The sequence below is a fragment of the Pleurodeles waltl genome, chromosome 2_2 (genome assembly GCF_031143425.1).
Source record: "Pleurodeles waltl isolate 20211129_DDA chromosome 2_2, aPleWal1.hap1.20221129, whole genome shotgun sequence".
NCBI lineage: Eukaryota > Metazoa > Chordata > Amphibia > Caudata > Salamandridae > Pleurodeles > Pleurodeles waltl.
Genome location: NC_090439.1, coordinates 1,104,419,935 through 1,104,444,685, shown reverse-complemented (window position 1 = coordinate 1,104,444,685; position 24,751 = coordinate 1,104,419,935). Strand labels below are relative to the sequence as shown.

At 45.0% G+C, this 24,751-nt stretch overlaps 1 protein-coding gene across 3 annotated transcripts in view; it reads left to right on the top strand.

Annotated features, from left to right (window-relative positions):
- Positions 1 to 24,751, top strand: part of LOC138282889 (1-phosphatidylinositol 4,5-bisphosphate phosphodiesterase gamma-1-like) — a 576,794-nt gene that overhangs the window by 386,471 nt on the left and 165,572 nt on the right. For all 3 annotated transcript variants that reach the window (XM_069220895.1, XM_069220894.1, XM_069220896.1), the window contains one exon: positions 14,248 to 14,367. In XM_069220895.1, coding sequence (XP_069076996.1) covers positions 14,248 to 14,367 — 120 coding nt within the window. The remainder of the gene's footprint in view (positions 1 to 14,247; positions 14,368 to 24,751) is intronic.

Sequence of the window (24,751 nt, the reverse complement as noted above, 5' to 3'; positions counted from 1 at the left end):
ATAGACCTTTTTGCCACAGCAGAAAATGCTAAATGCCCAAGATTCGCCTCCAGGTACCCTGACCCTCTATCCAAGGGCAATGCTATGTGGATGAATTGGTCAGGGATATTTGTCTATTCTTTTCCACCTCTCCCTCTCATTCCATTTCTGGTTCGGAGGATCAGGCAAACGTCTGTCACTCACCATGATCCTTGTAGCTCCCACTTGGACACAGAAGCCATGGTTCACTACACTTCTGGACCTTTTAGTAGTTCCTCAGGCGAAGCTACTCAACAGGCGAGACTTTGCACTCCAAATGTAGGGCAAATCAGACATCCAGTCCTCAAGTCACTCAACCCTGCAATATGGCTCCTGAAAGCAATTGAGTTTGGCTACTCATGTTTGCCTATAGAATGTATGGACATTCTCAGTGATGTACTTAGACCCACAAACAGAGCTTGTTATGCTGCAAAATGGAAAGGTTTTGCTTGACACTGTCAACCCAAAAGTATTGACCATATGAAAGCTACGTTCAAGAGATTCATTATTTGCTTTATTTACAAAAAGCAAATCCAGCCTACACCTCCATTCACCTACATCTTGGAGCTATAGCTGCATATCTACAGAACAGACAGCATACTTCCTTGTTCAAAGTCCGAGACATCAAGGCTTCATGGAAGGCCTTAAACGGGTCATTCCACATGGGCTTCCCCCTGCATCATCATGGAACCTAAACATTGTCCTCACCAGACTCATGGATCCTCCTTTTGAACTACTCCGTTCATGTCCACTTAGATGTAGACTGCAACTGGGCAATATCTGTTTCTGCATCAGTTACCTTTTCCGCGACTTTTTTGAGATCTGCACGAAGAAGAGTCACGTCCACCGTGACCGTGTCCAGCTTGGGTTCTAGCGAGCCACGTAGATCCTCGATTGCCGCCATTATTGCACTCGGAGAGGGCTCGTCTGCTGGGCCCCGGTCCTTTTCCTGACCCCCTTTAGTCTCCTCAGGTACCACCGCACCCCCTGAAAGTTTTGGCACTGCATATTTGTCCATTTGGTTCACCTGGAGCAGAGGGCGACCCTTATGTCTGACCATGCTAGCATGGCGATCTGACCATGCTAGCATGGCGATCTGACCGAGGGGGTCCGCCAGTAATCCCTCCAGTCGTTGTCTCCACACCTCTAGGACAGGGCCCACAAGTCAGTCGAGCCCCCGCCGGGGTGCCGTGGCTGAGTCCGCGTCACTCTGCTCCGCCCCCGGGCACCAGCACCACTGGCAGCTGGGTCCCGGATGTCCTTGGCATCACCACCAGTGGAGAGGGAGAGGGGTATCGCCTCAAGCCGGACCACACACTGGCGAGCCCCCTGACCCAGGGGTCTCCCACCATCGCCGTCCCATCGCTGCACCAGCCAGAGCCTCTCCGCTGGCACAGCGCACCACCTCTTCGCGGCCTAGACCGCGCAGCCGAGCCACCGCCCACAGGCCGCAGGGTGTCCCGGCTCTTCTCCGCCTCGAATTTTGGGGCGGGTTCACCCTTGAACCTCCACCCCGTCAGCCTGGCCGATCTGGCCGATCCCGGCCCTTCCGCTTCGTAGAGAGGTCGGATTATATGCGGCTATGTGGGGGATTAAAGAGAGGAGCTCCACTAAATGGCATCCATTACGGCTGGTGCCTAGCCACGCCCCCTTAGGTTAATCTCAACTACATTCCTATACAAATTAATATCATAAGGAATGCCAAGGAAGACAATAAAACATTACATTATTTTAATTTCATGAGAGACACATAATGGGTCCAGAGACATTCATGTGATCAGGGAGATAAGTATCAAGATGAGATGGCAGACACAGAAAGTGAAACAAAGCAGAGTAAACCAGGAGCTAAAGTGAACTAGGAGGTAAATGTGTAACAAGTGTATGTTGCAGTGGGTTTAGGTAACCGGAAAGTAGTTAGAGTAATGGGTTAATGTAGTATAATTAGTGAGACTTTAGAGTAAGGAGGTAGCTTATATAATGAATGCAAACATTGGCAAATGCAGCGCGTCTGGTGACATAGTTGAGCCATTAGACCAAATGTTAAATTGTAGGCACTACTTTAGGTCACGAAAAAGCCATAATGTTATATCAGTGGCAGCGTTTAAACATGTAACCATCGGCAATATGCCTGTGCCCTGAATCTGTGATGGAACGTATTAGCACTTGGCAACAGACAGCTGTCTGTAGCCAGACGTTAGAACAGAGGATGGAGGTCCTAAAGCTACAAATCACGTTGCAAGACCACAGACCATTTTGAGACTGCAACTCTTGCCCGGATGACCTGTTATCCATTCTATGAGTTATGCACTATACCCTTGGTCTTATGTGGAAATGCCAAAGTTGTAACAAATGGCGTTGACAGACACATGCTTTAGCTTAGCAACATGCCCTGTGTTTCTCCAGTTCAAAGGTACAGTTATTGTTGAGAAACATGACCATGTTGATAAGAAAACAAAGAGAAGTTAATAGGACAGAGATTACGCAAAAAAAATCACATTGTAATTACTTATTCAGCAAGTACTCCATATTTATTTTATAGCTGTGTATTCCTTTTCAGAAAACATGTGACACAACAACTTGTGTTTGATACAAAATAAAGTCAATGATTTATTAGAAGGTCATCCTATAATAGTATTGGAACAAGGCAGCATTGTTGATAACTATTATAAAGGGTACTGTTTTAAAAATCCCAGATTCACTGGGCAAGAGGGTGCTTCCTGTAGTATTTTATAATTGACTGGAGTAGAGGCTCAAATTCAGATTCAGCCCTGTGAGCTCCCACTCATGGTCCAAAACATATAGAAACTCTGTTCGCACTGTGCTCTACACACAACAGAGTTTAAAAAAACATTCACTGACATTTATTGACATGTTTCAGCAACACCTCTTTAGCCTAGACTTCACAAAAAGAATCTTATCACCAGTAACAATATGGAAACAGTTTTTTTAATCACAAAAGTCTATAAGTTAAACCTGAGTTGTCAATGGTGATTAGATAAACTTGTGAATTCCATTTGGAGAAAGGTTAGAGTGCGAAGAATGTCCATCTAAAGGGCAACATACCTTGCTGTCCCACTGCTGTGCCACCAATGTTTCAGCTTTTAAAAAGCTGGGATTCTATGTGCCTTCTTCAGGCTAAGGTCCAAGATTACTGTTGCCACACTAAACATCCAGTTCTATGAACCATCAGGCTGTGACCGGCATCCTACGTAGGTTGCTTTGAGTCACACTATGAGCAAGAGAGCCTGCATGGGCAGATTTGTGTTCCATTGTGAGAGGCCTTAGGTGGACCATTTGGTGTTACACTGCATGACCAGCCCTCTGTGTACTGCTGCGTGCCCGACTGTGATTGGGCATGTCTGCATTGTATGATTTTAGTCTAACTCGGCTGATTGTTCCGTGCAATTTCTAAGCTTCTGCGTTGTGAACTTGGCTTCGCAATTCCGGTTGCACACCATTGTAACGTTACCAACTCCTCAAAGGAGCTGATAACCCATTTACAAAGGGGGAATTTTGGAAAACATTTCTTTGCAAATAGGAAGTGATCTTTTAAGGAAAACAGGCTGCACTTAAAAATAAACCGTCTCTTGAAAGTAACTCACAGCCATGGTGGTCTGCCGACCCCAGAAAGCCATCACCCCTGTGAAGGCCTTCAGTCAGAGTGAGTAATAATTAGCGACCTAGCTCATGCATATTAATAAGGTAAGTTGAATTGTCATCCAGTTCTTAAGTTGCTTGAGGCAGGTTTTGAATAGGTAAGTCTCGCGAGAAGAGAAATATTTTGAGGTGGAACTGTGTTATTGATGGACCCTGGTACTGTGGTTGGTGGCTGAGGATTCAGAAGGCTCCATGCAGAACTTAAAACATGGAAGAGGATAGAGCCTTGAGATAGGTAGAATCTTGGATCTTGCGATTGCTGTCTTAACCAGAAGGTGGTGATTGGCGAGGACTCCCCTGATTCTTACCAAGCCTTACTTAGCATTCACTGGCAAGTGATAGTGCATGCTGAGCTCCACCAGCTTTGTCATCTCTGTTGGGAAGGGTCTGAAGATCGTGTGCGCCTCATGTGCTGCATTGTGGAATGGGATAGAAATCTCAGCAGCCTTAAAGCAATTCATCAGGTGCGTCAGCTTAATTTTTAATAGGTGACCATTGAAAGCTTTTGACACATCATAAGTGGAGATAGCTCTCATTACGTTTTTGCCAGCTTGGCACCTGTGTGGTCTGCTATGATCATGAATGCCTTGTCAGCAAGTGGACTAGAAGCTTAGAGTTGACACTCCTGTGCCAGCCCTTACCTTTGGCATTTCTTCAATTAATGCATGAGAAGGGGGTCCCTTTGTAGTAGAGCCGCAGCCCCTGAGAGGCACAGCCCCTGATACATGCAGCTGCGATTCTGACCTCCGAACCCATCTGATGGGGGTGGTATTTCATCTGGAGACCTGAACCATCTGTGATCTACGATCTGTTGTTGAGGAATTGTCTAGCCATGATTTTGTAGTAGAATTGTATAATTGTATACGTATTATGTCTCTTGTTTGCTTCATAGACATTACCTGCTCTGCCTATCTGCCCTGTTTTTTTCTCTTGGATCTGTACTCAGTCTTTTATTCTCACTTTCTTCTTCCTCATTTATTCATTCAATTGTTGTGCCCTCAAGCATTTTAGCAAAGGTCCTACATACATACTGTGATTTACTGCTCTTGGAACCTCAGAACCTGAAATATCAAGCAGTATATGAAAAAAATCCTTACAAGTGGCACAGGAGCTGGGCTAAAGTGTTTTTTTTGTCAATATTGTAGCAGCCTTTCCACCTCTGTAATCACTCTGAGCAAGCACAGCACGGTGAAGCTGTCAGAGGATTCAGCTCTATCCCAAAACGAAGCCCTGAATGAGGTTCTATTTTTGTTTTCAGATCTCTTGTGGTCAAGTTTGTCTGAATTCGTCCCTATCTAAGGGACATTATTTTTTAAACTAGCCTGACAAAAGCAGTGACTTGAAATCCCCGAGAAAGACCCTCCAGCTAATCAAGTCAGTGCTGCTAGCTTGATAGTATATGCTCTAGAGCAGCATTTTTTAACATTTTTACTGCTGTGGACCCCCACTGAATCATTACTAGAATCTGTGGACCCCACTGACTTATTATTGGAGACGGGGGACCCCCAAAGTAAGCAAGTTCTATTATTTGAAGCTCAAATTTGGAAAAGTTTTTGAAGTTTCAAATTTGCTTCTTTATTAATAAATACTTTAACAATTTTAATTTGTTAATTGTAATATTATCTAATTTTGTAAAACATCTGCGGGCCCCTTGAAGAGGCCTCGCGTACCTCCAGGGGTCACCGGACCACAGGTTAAGAACCACTGCTCTAGAGTGCTTAGAGTGCTCTACAACTGAAGGACAGTTACAATTTACATCAATAAGGCAGCAGTATGTAAATAAATACACACGCACACACACGCGGTCATTAGTCAATACTAAGGGCCTCATTTAGGGTTTTGTCGCGCAAGGTACTTCTTCACAATGCACCAGAGTACCCTGTCCGCCAACCCTATTTAGAGTCAAGCAGTCTCTTGTTTTCCTTGCCGTAAACTTTGCACTGACAGCTCTGTTTAGAACGGATGATCTGAAGTACATTTTTCTGATTGGTACCTTCAGGGAAAACGTGGCAGTCCTAAGCAGGTAAAAAGCTTGAAAGGGAAATTACTTTGGTAGAAAACTCCCATAGTATCAGGGTCATTCGTATGTTGCTTTAAAAAAAAAAAACTCCTGCCTTGTAAGTTTTTTGCTGTTGCAAAAAACTCAGCAGATGCTCAGTACACTTTTGGTGCCTTCAGAGGACACATGGTTGTGGCAGCACCATTGTAAGCACAGGAAGTTCTGCCAGACCATCAGTGATCTCTAAGTATGGCAGTGGGTTGTCTATGTTGGTGGCGGAGGCAATGACCTCTTCTACCCGGGCAGATGGCGGGCCACCCACCAAAATCTAACTGAGACAGACCCTAGGCTATACTTACCCCTCAAGAGGGTGTACATTTTCAAGTGGAAGTTGTAAGAGAGAATGGGAGCAAGTACATCAAAAATTAATCCAAGAGAAGGATTTAAATTCAAATATGGGAATTAGTGATAAAGGAATCTGATGAATGTTTTGTAGAGAACATGAAAGGTCATGGAAGAGATCAAGATTAGATGGTAAAATGGATGACAAGGAGATTTACGATGAGGTCAGAGGTAATAAATAAGGCGGTACAACCAGCGTAGAGAGTCATAAGAGGAAGGCTGTGTTAACAAGAGCAGCCTGATCCCACCAGTTTAAAAAATCGAAAATATAAAATTTTATGATCCTTTTTTTAATGTAACAAGAGTAGTGGTGTGTGAATAATAGAGAAGAGAATTCCAAGTTAGATTGCACTGCCTGAGTGAGACTGATGCTTGCAATCTCTCTTTTTAAAAAAAAAAAAATATTGGCGGATCAAAGCGAAGCTAGTCAGATCTGATATAGACTATAGTCCTCTTGATATTTTAGGCTTCTTGTTTGGTTTGAGAGGAGTGTGAATAAGTTAGACTTTTGAGTGATAAGGACTGTCTTGTAGAGTGATCCAGCTTTATTGGGAAGACGTAGAGCATTTATGAAATAACAGCAATGCAGTCAAATCTTTTGCATTCAGTGACCGAGAGCTGCCTCAGGTAACACTCAGTGTTGTAAGAAACACTTTCGAGAGGCTAGCTAAGACGATGTTGCCTTAATCCAGGCTTCCAGAATAAGGGATCAAACAATGGTCTTGAAGTCTTGTTTTGGGATGACTGTCTGATCTGTTGTAGTGACCCAAATTGGTAAAATTGACACTGAACCATAACATTAATGTGCACTTAGAGGTTTGTGGTTTTGTCAAGATTGAAATTGAGGGATCCGAGTCATTGATCACCTGGTTACAATTGAGACTGTTACAGCAATTGATCTAAGATAGCACTGGTATGTTGGGAATTCTGAGAAACTCAATTTTTAACACATTGAGTTTAGCAGCTTGAATCTTTTCTGGATTCACATACTGTGCATTATTCTGCCATCTAGTGGTTGAGACCGGAATTATCCATTATTTTGTAATCCTACGTTTTTGTGCGTCAACATACCTCCATTTGGCGTATCCTGTGACGTTGTACTCCTTCCAGAAGTTCCCACCCTTTGCTCGCCATCTTCAGATTCTTTTTTTCCCGCCGTTGGGTCTGAGTGCGTAACTGAAGGCTCTCCAACACAAGGAAAGTTATGAAGTTCGTGAGAGGCTCACTGAAGTTTTTCATTGAATTTGGAGAAGGACACCGACTTAGAGGTACCGGAGGAGATGACAAGAGAGAAGGAGCCGCTTTTTCCTCTACAGCTTTTTGAGAAATGCCCGGACAGGATGGAGAAGACTCCGCTACCATTCTGCAAGAATTGCCACCAAAGAGCAAGGATCAAGACCCGGTCTGCAACCTCTGTCTACCCATGCAACATTGAATCAGCGACTGCAACGCTTGTTCCGTGTTTACGTCGAAAACGCTAAGCTTCAGCGAGAGGCAGAGGTGAGTGCATCACACCATGCGGGGGCAACGAACAACACCGTTCCTGAGAGACATGGATCTAACTAGCGACAAGGAGGAGAATGTCACCGGAGGGGCTGAAGAGAAACATCAAACGCCGACTGACAATCATCGACTTCAAATCTCAGGCAACCAAAAGGAAATTAGAGGTAAGAGAGACACCAAAGAAAGGGCCCAAGTCCCGAAAATCAGACTCAAGGGTGTCGAAGGGAGCCTCGTCATCGAAGCACTCGCCGACCGAAGGTAGACCCAGAGAGAAAAATCCCCTTGGATCTCTCGAAAGGGACCCTGCAGGAGGAAAATTTCCAGAAAGACCCAAATCGTCAAAGGACAGATGAGGGAAAGACGCTTTGACATTGAAAAAGGAGTTTCGCGAGGTTCAACGACTGATATGTCGTCGAAGGACTCTTCGCCGTCGAAGAGGAAGTCTATGATGACCTTTGACGCCGAAAAGAAGTTGGCTGAGATAAAAACGAAGAAAAGGCGTCTCGAAGCCGAAATGGCTGCTCTAATTCAAAAGAAGAAGGATTTTGCAGATTCCTTAAAGGGTTTTAGGATTCAGCCAAGGACTTCAACTCCAAAAGAACTTGACAACAAGGTTGTAGAGGATGTCGAACCTCCCCTGACAGCAGAACCTCAGGAGGAAGAAGAACTCTTCTACGAGGGAGAGGATGAACAGCTTGAAGGTTTGTACCAAGGCTCAGGTGAATCTGAATACACTGAATCCCAGTGGAAAGACTTGTAGTCAGACTCACCAGAGGAATGGGTAGACACCTGAAGGGGTAGACACCTTTGTCATCTGGAGGTGAAGATCTGTCAAGTTCTTCACCTCCAGATGACAAAGGCATGTACAAACAAGTATAAAGAAGGCTGCAGATAAATATGGTGTTCAGCTGGAGGAAGAAAAACCACAGTCCTGCTTCCTATTGCAAACCGTGTTACCATTAGGAGCCAGGAACCAATTCTACCCATGCTCCCTTGTGTCCTTGAGCAAGGAAGGGAGGCTTTCAAGGAAGCTGTTGCTTGTAGATCCTTGACTCCCAGGGCACAGAAGAAATACAGGCATTCTTCGAAGGATCCAACATACATCAAGGGTACAGTACAGTCTGATTCGATCATCACCTCGGCAGCGCGGAAGAGGGCCAACATACCCTCAGCACTGAGACCACCTCATGAAAAGGAGAGTAACAGGATGGAACTTATGGGTGGAAAAGTCAAACGAAGTGCAGCAAACCAATGGTGCATGGCAGACTCAAATGCTCTCCTAAACAGACACACGTACCAACACTGGGAGATGACTGATCTTATGAAACATGTGCCAGAGCAGTATAAAAAATGAGGTGCACACTTGGCAGACAAGAGCAAAAACATCACCAACACTTGCCTGAAGTCGCCATTGGATGCGCCACACACCTCACGCTGCCAAATGATGATGGGGGTTACCCTAAACTGCCACTAACGGCTGCGAATTTCGAGCTTAAAGCTGTAGGTTCCGACGAATATTCTAAATACCCCTTTCAATGGGGAACAGTTGTAAAACTTAAACCAGCTCAAGAATGACAATGAGACAGCAAAGTCCACGGGGGCTTTGTAATTTAGAGGAGGAATGCGAAGAAGTGAAGTGAAGTGACATTACACCGGGCCACAGGAAGAGGACAGTTCCAAGCACGAACTTTGCAACAATCATTCCAGGGGAGCAGCAAGACACCAGCTTACCAACAAAGTTGGCGGTACCTACAGCAAGGACGACAGTCCTTCTGAGGAAGAACAAGGGGGAAGGGACAGCCTCACTGGGTACAACCCATAACAACAAGTGACTTCCTGGAAAGACAAGACCTTTCACAAACAACATAAGTGAAAGGCGACACAGAACACCACAGCCTCAAGCACACAACACCTGTGGGAGGCAGAATAAAAAATGTCCTCCAGGAGTGGAGGAAGATAACAGCAGACTAATGGATCCTAAACATCGTTCAGTATGGATATTCAATAGAGTTGGGAAAGATACCTCCTAAGAGAGGACCCAAAAAGAAAGTCCATTCAAAGGAAGAAACATCTTGCCTATTCAAGGAGGTAGAAAAATTGCTGGAAAAAAGAGCAATAGAAAGAGTACCAAGGAAGGAGATCAACAAGGGAAATTACCCAGCATATTTTCTGATACCAAAAGTAGATGGATCACTACAGCCAATTTTAGACCTAAGGTTTATAAACACATTCACAAAGACACAAAGATTAAAGATGATAACTTTACAGGAAGTTATTCCGCAATTGTAAATAGGAAATTACATGGCTACAATAGACCTAAAGGATGGATATTTGCATATACCAAGGAATGCAAAACAAAATATACCTCAGGTTTGTAGTGAACAAAATTCACTACCAGTTCACAGTACTAGCCTTTGGGATAAAATCTGCCCCAAGAGTATTTACAAAGTGCGTAGCAGCAGTAGCTGCTCACCTAAGGAGACAAGGCATACATATATGTCCTTAGCTAGACAACAGGCTGATAAGAGCCAACTCACACAAGTGCACGGAAAACATTCGCCAAGTCATGAAAAGTTTGTTCACTTTGGGATTCTCAATAAACCTAGAGAAGTCAGCACCAAATCAAGTCAGGAGAAAATGTTTCTTGGAGCAAGAATCGACTCATTCCAAGGGAAGGTGTACCCCAGCGAAAAGAGAGTTCAGTCATTACTGATGGAAACAGCCTAATACCAGAAGGGGAAAACTCTGACAGTGAGAACAATGGGGAAGTTACTAGGGAAGATGGCATCATGCATGCCTCTGATTCCATATGCAGGACTACACACAAGAGTAATTCAGAAATGGGTTCCAAGCGAATGGTCACAAGCAATATGCAGTTGGGAAGATCTAGTGATTGTCAGGCAAAAAGTACAAGAGGAAATGGCGTGATGCAACAGATCACATATAACTCAAGGAAGAAATTTTCCACAACCAACTCCAACAGTAACAGTCGCAACAGATGCCTCACTTATAGATCGGGGAGCTCACATGGGCTTGTTCAAAGTGAGAAGAGTCTGGAAAGAACAAGATGCAGTACACATCAATATCCTGGTACTGAAAGCAGTGGTCTTAGACTTAAAAGCCTTTCAGAATCCGCTCTTAGGCAGAACAATATTGATCCCAAACAGACAGCACAACTACAATATTTTACATCAGCAAATAGAGAGAAAAACAGAGAGAAACACAATCCTTTGTGTTATCAAGACTATCCCAAGAACTCTGGAAATGGGCCATACAGAGGAAGATAGAAATAGTAGCAGTACACCTTCCAGGGAAAAACAATACTGAAGCAGGCCCATAGAGGAGACAAGCAGCATGCTCACTCGAAAGGGAACTAAATCGCAAAGTACTGGAACTGATCTTTTAGAAGAGGGGAACTGCAACAGGAGATCCTTTTGCACCACCAGTGAATGCAAGATGCCAAACCTTTGCATCCAGCAGCCATACCACCAATCCCTGGGGAATGCTCTGTTGATAAACTGGTTAGGGACATTTGCTTAAGCTTTTCCTGCAATACCATTGTTACACAGAATGATCAGCAAATGCAAGAGAAGCAAGATGGCACTCATACTAATTGCCCCACAGTGGATGAGGCAAACATGGTTCTCAGAACTAATAGGAATAGCACATGGAAACATTCAAAAATTAGATCTACTGTCAATGGAAGACGGGAGGATCCTACACCCAGCACCAGAGTCATGGAGCCTGGCTTGGCTCCTAAAGACTTAGAATTCAGTCATTTAAAGCTAACAGAAAACACAGCGGCTGTTCTAAGAGAAGCGAGAAAGCCAACAACAAGAAAATGTTATGTAGCAAAATGGAAAAGCTTCTTGCTCTGGTGTCTTAAAAATGAGTTATTAAGAAAGACTACCAATGAGGCAACATTATTGAAATATCTAACCAACCTCATTGACTGCAAGTTATAATACACACTGTTAAAGGTACTCTTGGCAGCAATCATGGCAATCACAAGGGGTCACATGGAAAGACGTTTCTTCACAGCCCGAGTAATAGAGTTATGGGAGGAGCAAAAAGGATTTCACCACCAAGAAAGTTACCAACACCTGCATGGAATTTAAATGTGGTACTTACGCAATTAATGAAGGCATCGTTTGAACTGTTACACAAGGCCACATTACGGATGCTCACCTTTAAGATAGCATTTCTGGGAGCCATAACCTCTGTATAGGGTGAGTGAATTACAGGCACTCACGTTTCAAGAAACATACTTTCAAGTTAACAAAAATAGGATTGTCATGAGGACTGACCCTCAGTTCCTACCCAAGGGTGTTTCACACTTCCACATCAATCAGATGATATGAATTCCAGTTTTTTTCTCCAAAAACCAAAGACAGACGCAGAGAGAGCGTTGCACACGCTGGACCCAAGATGCGCCATAATGTATTATGATGAAAAAACAAAGACTAACACAGAGAACAAATCAGCTGTTTGTTTTATTCGCAAATAACTGTCTGGGAAAATCAGTAACTAAGGGCACAACTGCAAAATGGATCGCACAAACTATTCAAATGTTCCACACAAATGCAAGAGAGAAATTAATCTCCTCACAAAGAGCACATTCAGCAAAGAAGAAAGGAGCAACCATTGCCTTTCTAGCAAATACTGTTAAAGGACATATGAATGGCAGCTACATGGTCATCCGTACACATGTTCACAAAACAGTACTGTATAGACATTCAGATAAACAAGGAAGCCCAAGTAGGTCAAAAGGTCTTCCAACATCTGTTTACAAATCAAAGCCTATCTTCAACCCAACCACCATAAAACTTTTAAATGGCTACAAAATCTATGCACAGCATGTTAATCCAGAAAAGATTCACGCTGCAAAACGTATAGCTTTGCAGTTTGAAGAATTTACGGGATTCGCAAGCTTCTCACCCACCTCCTCCAGGAAGATGGGGAAGAAAAAAAAGAATCTGAAACTGGCGATCAAAGGGTGAGAGCTTCCAGAGGAAGGAGTGCAACATCACAGGATACACCAATTTGGGGTGCGTCAATGCACACAAAAATAAAATAAACCAAATAGGACTCCAAAATAGTGGAGAATTACAGACCCAACCACTGGATGGCAGAATAATGCAACAAATGTGAATCCAGAAAATTCTTCAAGCTGCAAAACTACACATACAGGTAAAAAAATATATACTTTTCAAGTTGTAGGTTATCATCCAGTTGTGAACAATCTAGAGGATTTGGTCAAGGTGTGTAATATCTTTAGTAGAACAGCTCTTGAGATAAAGCTGTGTGTCATCAGTGTGCTGGTAGTGTAAGATCCCAGAAATCTTGAAGAGTACTATGAGGGGCTCTAGGTGAAGGTTAGAGAGGGTTGGACCTGGATTGAAACCTTGATAAACTCTTTGAATCTAGTGAACAGTACTGGGTAATGATTTGCCAACTTCGGTCTGCTTACATCAGTTAGTCAAATATAATATAAAGTAAGTCAGGACTACTCCATATATGTCCATGTATTGTTTGTGGACATTGATAAGGGTTGAATATCCATCCAGTACAGAGTGATTTCAGTTGAGAAAGAGCAGAATCCAGACATCACTGTGAATAGAAACGTATCGCCTCCCAGTGGATGAAAAAACATTTCCTCTCAGTCTCATCAGTTTCTCTTCTTGGTCTGTTTTCACACTTTGCATGACTGATTAAGAAAGGCACTCAGAAACAGAAAAGGAGGATATTGTCAGGACTAGTATCAGTTTTCAGACTGTATAAGAAAATAAATATGTTATTACTACTTACAGAGGGTGGACAAGCACATCAGTGAATTGTGGAACATGGGAGAGGGATTATCCTACTTTTTCTACCATGTGAATAGGCCATGTTCAAAGAAATCATGATAGGCAGTGGAACGCCAGACCCATCCCTTGAGTAAAAGCTTTCTGATTGAATGCTCATTACTTTGCATTGATATATTGCACAGACTTGTGAATCTCGTAAGTAAAGTTGGCTGGTTAGAGCACTACATTACTGTGGTCAACACGTAGAAATACCAGTCCTTAATCACCGGCTGTCCATGCTTTTGTAAACCAGATCCTATCCCTGGCAATGACGAGTTCATTTTACATGAGTGATCACACATTGATTAAACACTATTTAAGGTAATAACTATTATTTGCTGCTCAAGAGCATTGAATTCACTGCTTCTTTAGATGACTACACCACCACCACACAATTTTCAACCCACATTAACCCGTGGTGGGGGGGGAGACAGGTGGGGAGAGGAACTGTAATCACACAACAAAGGCCAGCCATATTGAAGCCATTACCACTAGGGAACATCAGGGGCACTATTTCTTCTACAGAGACCCCACATCAGCAACAGAGAAGATTACCATCTGTGATTCATTCACAAACCTCCATTCACAGCACGCTCAGCACTTGTTACTTATCTTTTACCATTTGAAAACTCAAATCACAAACATTAATTCAGAATACCAATTCAGTCAAAGGCGGTTTTCTACTGAGATGTAGAAATTAATTGCTATTATTCAGTATATTATAAAATTCATGTGCTCAACTTTGTCTGCCAATTTCACTGAATCTTTACTTGTAGAACTGATGTAAGCATCTTAAATGTCTCGTTTCCTTTCTGGTTGCAGATGGTACCACGCCAACATGACACGACTGCAGGCGGAGCATATGCTGATGAGAGTACCTCGCGATGGGGCCTTTCTTGTTCGTAAACGGAGTGAGACCAACTCTTACGCCATTTCTTTCAGGTAAGCAGACCCACTGTTACACAGAATGTAGAGTCCAGTCACTGTATAGTGTGGTACATGTTTCATCTCTGTGGGGAATGTCACACATGGATCCTGGCTACACTTTGATTCTTTCCAGTACTGTTTTGTGCCACACAGCTCACACGTTTATATGTAAATTAGAGCCAAAGCGATTGGTTTGGTAGGTGGTTTAGTAGTGAAAATATTCATGCCTGTATCTTCTAATCATGCCTTGATACTGGGGTGAAATCCCTTTCTAATGGTTACTTCTAGCAGCAGGCTTCTCATATTGAACCTTTCCTAGTTCAATGGCATCTAGGAAGATTTTTCAGCAATTCTTCATTACCAAGCAGCACAGCTGCTGTCCGTTTTGGGATACCAACTGTGGCATGTGAGATGCAAACCAAAATTGATAAAATTGGTTTATAAAATCACCACCAATTGCAGTGACATTAGTTCTTTGTCTTGTGCTCTCATAAACAAGGTGTCCGGAGTATGTCATGCTTTCTTTGGCATTTTTAAACCATTTCATAGTTGTTCTTTTTGTTTTTTGTAAGGCTCATAGCTATTTATTTTGGATGCATTTTTCAGCAGATTCCATACCTTGTCAATTATCTTTCCTTGTTTCAAACAGGTCTGGAAAACATTTCCCTAGAAACATCTCTCTTGCGTCGTCCAGTGATACATTGTTACATCTGCTGTGATCTTACTGCTGATTGTGATGACACAGGAGAATATTAGATGCCAGCGGAGTGTATTAGATGCCAACTGGCGTACTGGTGTCAGTTTCTTGCTTTCCACACCTTATTGACGCAGCTTCATCGAGAAAACTTTGTAACATTTCAACAAGGACTAAGTCAAATATCTCCTCCAAAGAGATCAGGTTTTCAACCATGTCATGGATGCTGCAAGAAGATGTTATTGTTGGGTTTACATGACATTTACATGTGATGCATGGGAGGGGGGCGTGGCCAAAGTGCCGAGCATGGCGCACGTCTAATTCTCGGGCTCCGGAGGGGCCGGCGCCAAAAATCCTATTAAACGCGCCAGCCCGGGCTATTTCTCACCGGAGCACGAGCAGCGGACTGCCGACGGGTTGCCGGCGCGATCGATCCTTCACCGCGGGACAGAGGTGAGCGAGGGACAGAGGTGGGCCGCCCGACGCAGGAAGAGGTTTGCGGCCCATCCCCCTTTGGGAGACCGCGGCCTAGCGTGAAGCGGCGAGCCGCCCTGGGATCGGATTGGGCGGCCCGTGTGTGGCGGCGGCCGCGCCTGGGCCCAACAGCCGGGGTGAGGACCCCCGAGATGCCTGGCAAGGGCGGGAGGCCACAGAGGGGCCCCACCCCAAAGAACAATGCCTACCTGGAGGCAGGGAAACAGACACGATCATAGGCCTCCAGCCCCGATTGGAGCGGGCGCACTGGGCCCGATCAGAACTTTGGAGAGCAATATTGAACCTGCGGCACCCCGGCTCCTGTGGGGGCCAATTAAGAGGTCTCCCGAAGGGGGGCTGGGGCCACAGAAGCTCCGCTTTGAAAGGGGCCCACTCAACAAAATAGGGGAAAGTGTCCGCCCAAAATGAGAAACCAAGAAAGCGGCTGAACGCCTGGGAGCACCACCGACCCCTGAATGGGGCCACTGTGCGCGAACCTAAACAAGTCTACAGCAAAGGACGAAGCGCTGGGGAACGGACGAATGCCCTGCACAGGGAGACGGTCGGACGGAGGCTGAGGCGAGCGCCCGATCCTGCTTGCAAAAAGGATACGCCAGGAGCAATGAGCAAGAGACACGCCATCGAAGGGGGTGACAACCGGCAACTGTAGACGGGCATGGAACCCACTGTCTCCGCGGCTGGACGCCGGAACTAGCCGGCGGGGCGCTTGGAACTCGATCTGGGGATATCTGCGAACAGGAACTAAACCTTTGGAGACCAAAGCGGAGGGACAGACCAATAGCAGAACGCACGAAGAAGACCGGACTGCTGGCCGTGCCCACCGTGGTACACCCCCCTGCCGGTCTGATGCCCCCCAAGGGCCGCCACAAGTACAGAGCCATGGACCACATGACGCCTGCTGGGGGCGAAGAGGCGGACACACAGAGTCAGTCACAAACCAAAGTACAAGACACCCTAGACAAGATACTGGGAGCAATAGAGGACACAAAGTCGACATTGCAGCACGACATCAACCAAGTGGCAATTGAGGTGGGGCTCCTAAGGGCGGAACACCATAAGCTGGTGGACAGAGTCAAAGCGACAGAAGCTTCACTGGCAGACATCGCGCCAAGACAGAAAGACACGACGGCTGAGGTTGCTTCCCTGACTGACAGAGTGACAAGACTCGAACAACGGGCTGAAGATGCAGAGGGAAGAAACAGAAGGAACAATGTGCGAGTGGTGGGCCTTCCGGAGGGGTCGAACATGGTGGAATTTCTGGAGAAGTGGCTCAGCACGGTGGTCGCACCTGGATGCCTGACTCCTTTCTGCGCACTGGAACGAGCGCACCGAGTACCGGCGAGGCCCCTTGCCCCTGGCAGGCCGCCCCGTGCGGTAATCGCTAAGCTCCTACACTATAGAGACAGGGACATCCTTCTACAGAAAGCCAGAGAGACGGGCCCGTTCAGAGTGGCAAACGGAGAAGTGACACTGTTCCCATACTTTACATTAGAAGTCCAAAACAAACGAGCTTCATTTTTAGCGGTAAAAAGAGCCTTGCGAGACGAAGGGATCCAGTACTCGTTGCTATTCCCAGCACGACTAAGAGTGATTATGGATGGGAAATCCGCATTTTTCCAATCCCCAGAGGAGGCATGGGAGTGGCTCGAAAGGCACGGGTCCCACATGGATCAATCCGCTCGTGGGAAATCCAGTGCGGGAAGGCCCCGCCGAGCCCCGAGGGGGAAGAGACCCAGGGATCGCCCTCAACTAGCGCCAACACAAACGCAAAGAGAAACGGGCAGGAAGGCAGCCCTCGAGGCGGCGGCCCGAGTGGGTGGAGAGACGTCCCCCCAAGATGGCTCTGAGGTGGAGTCTGACGACACGATGATGTCCTCTGCCGGAGATTCGGGGAGCTTGGCCTGTGCCCCGAGAGTGACACCTCAAACGGCAGACGAACTCTGATAGTCCAGAACAGTAGCAGCACCTGGGGACTTGGCACACCGTGAGTAAACATGTGGCCCCTCAGGTCCTGGCCACCCCCCTAGACTTGACTTTCGCCTGCAGATTTGGCTGGCGAATAGGACAGTTATGTTTTTGAACAAGTTGCACTGTTGCACAGTTTGCTGGGCCACCTGCAGTTCCGGAGGCGCCCTGGGGATGGGGAGTTGGGGTTTACAGATACGAGTTCAGTCGGCAAGATGGGTGGTGATGTCAGTACAGTATAGGGGGGCGGGCGTGTGGGGGCTTCGGCCGGTGCCCCGGGTGCACCGGGCCCGTTCTCACCAGAGTACAGGATTAAAATGGCTGACTACAATTTCATAACCTGGAATGTGAGGGGGATGGGCACTCCGGCCAAAAGACACAGAATCCTGTCCTTCCTTAAAAGAAGGAAAGTGCAGATAGCAATGCTACAGGAGACCCACCTGGCACCGGGGGAGTTTGAGAAACTAAGAAAAAGAAAAAAAAAAATAATACATGTGATGCATGGGCTAGAACACATCGTAGCCTGCACTTCTTGTGCTTCTCTGTACCAGAAGGCCAAGGCGTGCAGGGATACACTAAAGCATTCTCACTCTCCTCCATGTAAGTACCCTGTCAGAGAGTATACTCTCAACATATCTTCCCATGTAAAGCACAACAGAAAGGGAAACTCTTCCTCCTCCTCCTCAACAAAATTGTCAAACAACAAAAGAGCTCCGATGACCATTTGGAGTCTCAACCCATGTGCTTCCTCGTCATCGGATGAAATTGCCAAATTAAAAGCAATGAGACCAGACTTTCGGGATTCATTGCTGACTCTGCACAGGTCGAAGCCTTCTAGCTAGATATGCTGGACTTGTTCAGGAGAACTCTCTGGGCTTCCTCCGGAAGAGGAGGTAAGATCCTGTGGGCATGGCTACGCCAATGACTTCAACCCCGACGTCTCCCTACAACTCTTTTTCACAGTCTATGGCCTGGCACCCAAAAAGAAGTTGAAGCATGCCGAGATTCTGTCCCCAGTTCAGTTAAACCTCCTTTGGCGTCAACTGCAGTGCTGCTCTTGAAGTTGGAAGAAATTGTTTTAGCTGTGAGTGTGAAAGTTGTAGCAAATTTTAAAGCTGTGCCTTTGGCAGAGCTGCTCGTAGGACTCAGAAACTTGCCGGGATAGAAATGTTGTTTAACTCTGATGCTAATGCCCTTGCCATGCGTGTTAAGGATTATGGCAGCTCACACGAGAATGATTCAGAGGCTGATTACTTCCTGCCATACTACAACACTGATGCTGGACTTACCCAGAAGGGTGGCCCTCTAACCCTCCCTCAAAGCAATTCTCTTAATTTTTATCACTTTAGTTTCAAAAGCAGGAGAACCATTGGAATTTACCTGGCCCTTTGTGGAGCCTACCATTTTAGTGGAAATCTTCTAACCCTCCTCTTCAGTGATGGCACCCTTGCTGCCACTTATTGAGGCTTTTGTGGATCCTGTGATGGCCGCATGCAAGAAACACTTTTCAAACCTTGTGGTCCACAGGTTGATAACCAGTTGCCATTGATCTACTTAGGTTGACCCATACTTTGTCTTTTCACATTTCCATGAAAGTCTGGAAGTCCAATCTTCTTCCTCGAAACAAAACACAAATGCTTCCCACAGCACCTACTGATAGAGAATCAAAGAAGCTTGTCTATGTAGACAAAATGTCTTTGCCTCCTATAGTCTTTCCCTTCACACCATAAACGCAACCGTCCTTGTTGCCAAAAAGCCATTTACAATCTAGTCAATGAAAGGTTTGATGCATACAACAGAAGTGTTATGAGGATTCTGCGTACACTGTGATTTGGACCATGGGGACAGCAGTCACGCTTCTCAGACACTGGGAAATGGTCCACTGACTTGCCAAGAGATGTCCAACCTTCCTTGTTGCCAAAAAGCCATTTACAATCTGGTCAATGAAAGGTTTGATGCATCCAAAAGACGTGCTATGAGGATTCGCCGCACACTGTGATTTGGACCTTGGGGACAGCAGTCACGCTTCTCAGACACTGGGAAATGCTCCACTGGCTTGCCAAGAGATGTCCAAGCCACACACATGGGATGCCCTTCGATGGTGAGTGGCTATTCAAAGAGAAAACTGACTAGTAGCTTTCTATACATGGTCCAAACACCTCATTGGCCACAGCAACAACAAAACTAGCAGCAGCAAGGTATTTTCAGAAGACAAGGTCATCAAAAAAGAGAGCTGGTCAGCAGCTGCAGGAAAGCCTGCCACAGGAGGAAAATAGTGACTTCTCTCTTTTTCTTCTTCTATCCTCCATTCCAACAAAAGGAAACATCAGGACACACCTAAAAATGGCAGAGTGTCATAAAAGAAAGATTGGTGTCTGCTGAATATTATGCAAAATAGATATTCTCTGAGGTTTACACCATCTTCTCCATCTGTTCATCCAAATAGGTCTTGCCAGGTTCAACTGGACAACATTCCTCAAGAAGCCAACATCTTTATTCAGAAGTAAGATGTGAGACATATCCCATCTTCCCAAAAATAGAGGTGAATTTATTCTTGTTACTGTGATTCGAACAGAGACCAAGTTAAGAATTCAAGCCTTGTTTTGACTTGAAACTGGATAAAAAGAGAAATTGCAGATGAATCTGCACCCAGCTCTATGAAGGAGATTGGATGTGTGCTACAATTCTCCAGGATGCATACTAATATTCCAATAGTGGAGAATCAATTTTCCTGAGGTTTCTTGTCAGGAATCATCATTACCAAAGGCAAGTCATTCTGTTTGACTTTAAATCAGTCCCAAGAAATGTCTTCACCTTTATGGTAGTGGTTGTTGCAAATCTGAGAAAGCAAATAATATATAAATGAGCTGGATACTCAAATGGCAGAGTGTAGTCTGCCAGCTAGAGACTACCTTCTATTCATTTCAAAGATCTCACTCTTCTTCAAACATTGCAGGTGACAGCTCATCGGATCTGCTTCTTACAAGGATTATGTGGCATCCTGCATCTTCTTAGTGCCTCACCCTGTATAAGGCCTGTTCATCAGTATCTTGGTGATAAGTTGTGTCAATACTCTGATAGTTGGGGGAGTGCAAGCTAGTTCTAAATCTGGCTGCAGTTCAATATATGCTTTGTTGGCACAAGGTGGTGAAGCTTTCCACCAAGACATTCTGATTCAGATAATGGTTATGGGTACCTCCCTAATCTGTGGGACAGCTCATATGGGTCATCTTCAGGTACATGGGCTATGGTCCCAAAAAGAAATGTCAAATACCACATTAACCTGCTGAAGTTCAGAGCCCCCAAGTCCTCTTTCCTTCCAGCAATCAGGACAAACTCTTTGTGGGGCAAGGGGTATAATACAGTTATTTTGCCAGCCTGCACAATGTTTCCTAAGAATAAAGGTCTCATTCCTGTAGAAGAATCAGATTTTCCATGTTAATCTGTCCATCTCCTGGCATTATATTAGAAAACTTCCACTTCTTCCATTGGTGTGTGCTTGTTCAAAGGAGCAGTGCCAGACGTTCCTACCTTTGTAGGCCACCCCCAACCTAGCTATTCTGCCTTTCTTTTCTCTCAGCTTTATTTAAAAAATGTATGTGAAACAAGTTTTTTTCTTGTCACTTTTTTTAAAGTTAAAATCCACTTCTTTTTTAAAAGAAAAGGAAATAAATAACATTTGTCCATTATAGCCTTTAATATGCTACCAAAATGCTTGATTTTTTTAGTTATCTGTTCTAAAAGAAAAAGTATGTTATGTGTATGGTTTGCAAAAAAAAATAAAAAATGGTATGAAATACCTTGCATGTGAAAGACAAATCATTGATTATAATTTCAGTGGTGATTCCAATGATTGTAATTTCGGTGGAGTTTCTCCAGAAGAAGAACTAGGATTATAAGTAACTTTTCTTTTGTTCTTTTTCGGCCTAGGGTTGTGTTACCAGGTGTACCGTTTCTACCAGTGATGTGGTATGACTTCCCCAAAAATGGAACATACGTAGTTGCTTGGACGTTGTATTCAAATGCCAGTCTACCTTTTCCAATTTGGATCTGGTTTTAGGATACAAGGAAGGTACATGAAGTACTAGGGAGCAGAAAGCTCTTTCAGCATCTAACCTTCTTTTACTCCAGTGACTTCTTTGCACCTTCAGGGAAGCCCACCTCCTTATCTGATTATATGACCCAAACCCCTGATGCCCTGAATGTCGAGCCAATTTCTCCATCTGGATGTGGAGTGTCTGGCCCCTTGTTCTGAGAGGTCGAGCAAGTCTCTCTCTCTTTTGGCGTGGTTTAGAGGATGAAGTCTCAGTTTGCACTGGTCAGTCCAGAGCCTTGCTACAGAGAGTTAAGCCAGGCTCTTCTTCCGCATGGTCTCCATCATTGGAGTTAAGTCCTGATCTCTCTCTGTGTAGCTGCCAATTAGGAAGGAGAACTCCACTCAGCCAGTGAGCGCAGACTCATAAGTGCAAGAGGCAAGCCTTTCCAGGCGTTTAGGCACACCTGAGTCCCTTTTGAAACATACAAAGCACAACAAAACCAGAGAGCAGAAGTTAGCACCATCCTCACCAATGCAGGAAGTGCTTGGCCCATGCTGTTCTTTACCCCCCCTCCATCATCCACCTCCCTAAACCCCCCTCCAACCCAACCCGTGAACTTTCCCCAGCTACACAGGTAGCTGAATCTGTGACGGATACATAATAATCATTAAGTGTTACATTCTTTTGGACCAGCGTTTCCCAAACTGTGGGTCATGACCTACTCATGGGTCGCGGGCCGATTTGTGTGAGTCGAGAAAAAGACCTGGCCTATATGGAAGAAATATTTTAAATAAAATGACCAGCCTCGGTGGAAAGCTGAAGTATGACTCCAGCGGGACCTTCCAATATTTGCTGCTGTTTTTTTTTTTTTTACTTTACAAAGCCATTTCAAGAAGGAATATGCTCACTTGTGTATGACTTTCACACATCAGTTGAGAAACATAGATGCAGCCTAATGGCCATAGCTGCCAACTTTGAATCTGGGGATCCAGGTTTGATATCCGGCATTGAATCAACATCCTTTGATTCTCGACAAATCATTTAATCTCTCATTCTTATAATAAAATGGATCTGACCTTCTCTTATGTAATTGGGTGTTTTTGTAAAGTGCTTTAATGCCCTTCGGCTGTGTTGCACCACTGTGCCTTGTATTAGCACAAAAATAAATAAGAAATCATACTCTGCTGCAGAAGGGGTTTCTCAGATTTGCTAAAATCACTGGCATCAACATCAATATTTTTCAGAAGCCTTATAATTTTAGTGGAGGGATGCCACAAGCCAGCAGCCCGCTCTGAGAAAATGTTCCAGCTCCAGACTCCGGTGCAGTTCATCATCTGCCACTTTTATTGGGAGGTCAATATCTTGGCCACAGTCTGATATTAAAGGTTGTGATCAAGATTGTGACGTCTACAAACAATTGGTATTAATACATTTAACTAAAAAACACCCCTGCCTCATGTCCATTAATGCTGGATCGGTTGCAATAGTTTAGCGTTCTAAAGGTTTATCATTCTAAAAATTGGGTCATGTTTCTAAGAAGTCTGGGTAGCTCTTTTAGACCAAGAGCAGCTGGACTTACAGAGCACCTCCCAGCCAGTGCTTACTTTGTAAAACAATAAGTGCTGGGCCCAAAGTTTTGTTAAAAGCCCACAGCCTGCTCTATTAAAAGTCAGTGTGCTGAAAGTCGGTGTGCCGAATACCAAGGCTGCATAATCCCACCTCTGTTATCCACCATAAGACAATTCCTACCCCTTTTGCCCACTCTTGCAGGTACTCTTTCATCCCTGCGTTCTACCTTGAGTTTTTGGTGTTTCTCTTTCTTCCCCCTTTTGTGTTTTAATCCCTATTGCTCTTGGTGAACATCTGATGGGGTGCAGATCCCCAAATAGCATGCTAGTGGCCCCCATCTGCTCAAATGAAGCACTGCTCCCAGCCCTCCTCAATCCATTCTGTCAAAAGCCAGACTCTTTCTTATATGCACTAAGAGTGAAGTTGAAGGCTGTCCCTCAATCTCAAGTCCCAGAAATCTTCCAATAGACACCCAACATCTCAGTAGGATGTATCTTCCACCCAGCCAGTTCGCACCTTATGGTCACCATCAGCACCACAGAGTGTGAGTGAGGGCCATGTTGCAGGGAACTCTCCATCAGTGCCTTTTGGGAACTTCTCAAATTGGTTGCTGCAAATTAACATTTTGGAGCTAAAAGCCAGCTTCTCAGTGCTTACTGCCATTTGTGAGATTTTGAGTAGTGATGATTTACACATATCTCTCCTATGTGAGGAAGCAGTGTCTCTGCCATGGAGTGTACATGTGCATTGAATGTACCTGCTGCTGTCCCACACTGCGAGGATTCCCAGCGCCAGAGTGGACAGTTTGAGCAGATATCTACATTCTTCACACAGGTGGGAATTTCTTTATTGTGTATTTGAGGCTTGGAGTCATCCAGCCATGGGCACCTTTGCATCTCTTCTGAACACATGGTGTGACCAGGTCAACTTTTTAGTTGGGAAACCACTGAAACATTTTCTAAACAAAGTGACTGAGCGACATAGTCCTGGATCAGCAACATTGACCTTGAAGCACATGGATTCAGTGCTGAAAAATCCACTTAAACATGATTTCGACCATAAAGTGGTTACCAAAGTCTCAACATCAAACCACCTCACCCTCAAACCTTCCAAACGTGAAAAGAAACAGAGATGAAGGATGTAAGGAAATGCCTCCTTGGCATGGTTGCCCCCTGACTTTTTGCCTTTGCTGATGCTATGTTTACAATTGAAAGTGTGCTGAGGCCTGCTAACCAGGCCCCAGCACCAGTGTTCTTTCCCTAACCTGTACTTTTGTATCCACAATTGGCAGACCCTGGCATCCAGATAAGTCCCTTGTAACTGGTACTTCTAGTACCAAGGGCCCTGATGCCAAGGAAGGTCTCTAAGGGCTGCAGCATGTCGTATGCCACCCTGGAGACCTCTCACTCAGCACAGACACACTGCTTGCCAGCTTGTGTGTGCTAGTGAGAACAAAACGAGTAAGTCGACATGGCACTCCCCTCAGGGTGCCATGCCAGCCTCTCACTGCCTATGCAAGTATAGATCAGTCACCCCTCTAGCAGGTCTTACAGCCCTAAGGCAGGGTGCACTATACCATAGGTAAGGGTACCAGTGCATGAGCATGGTACCCCTACAGTGTCTAAACAAAACCTTAGAC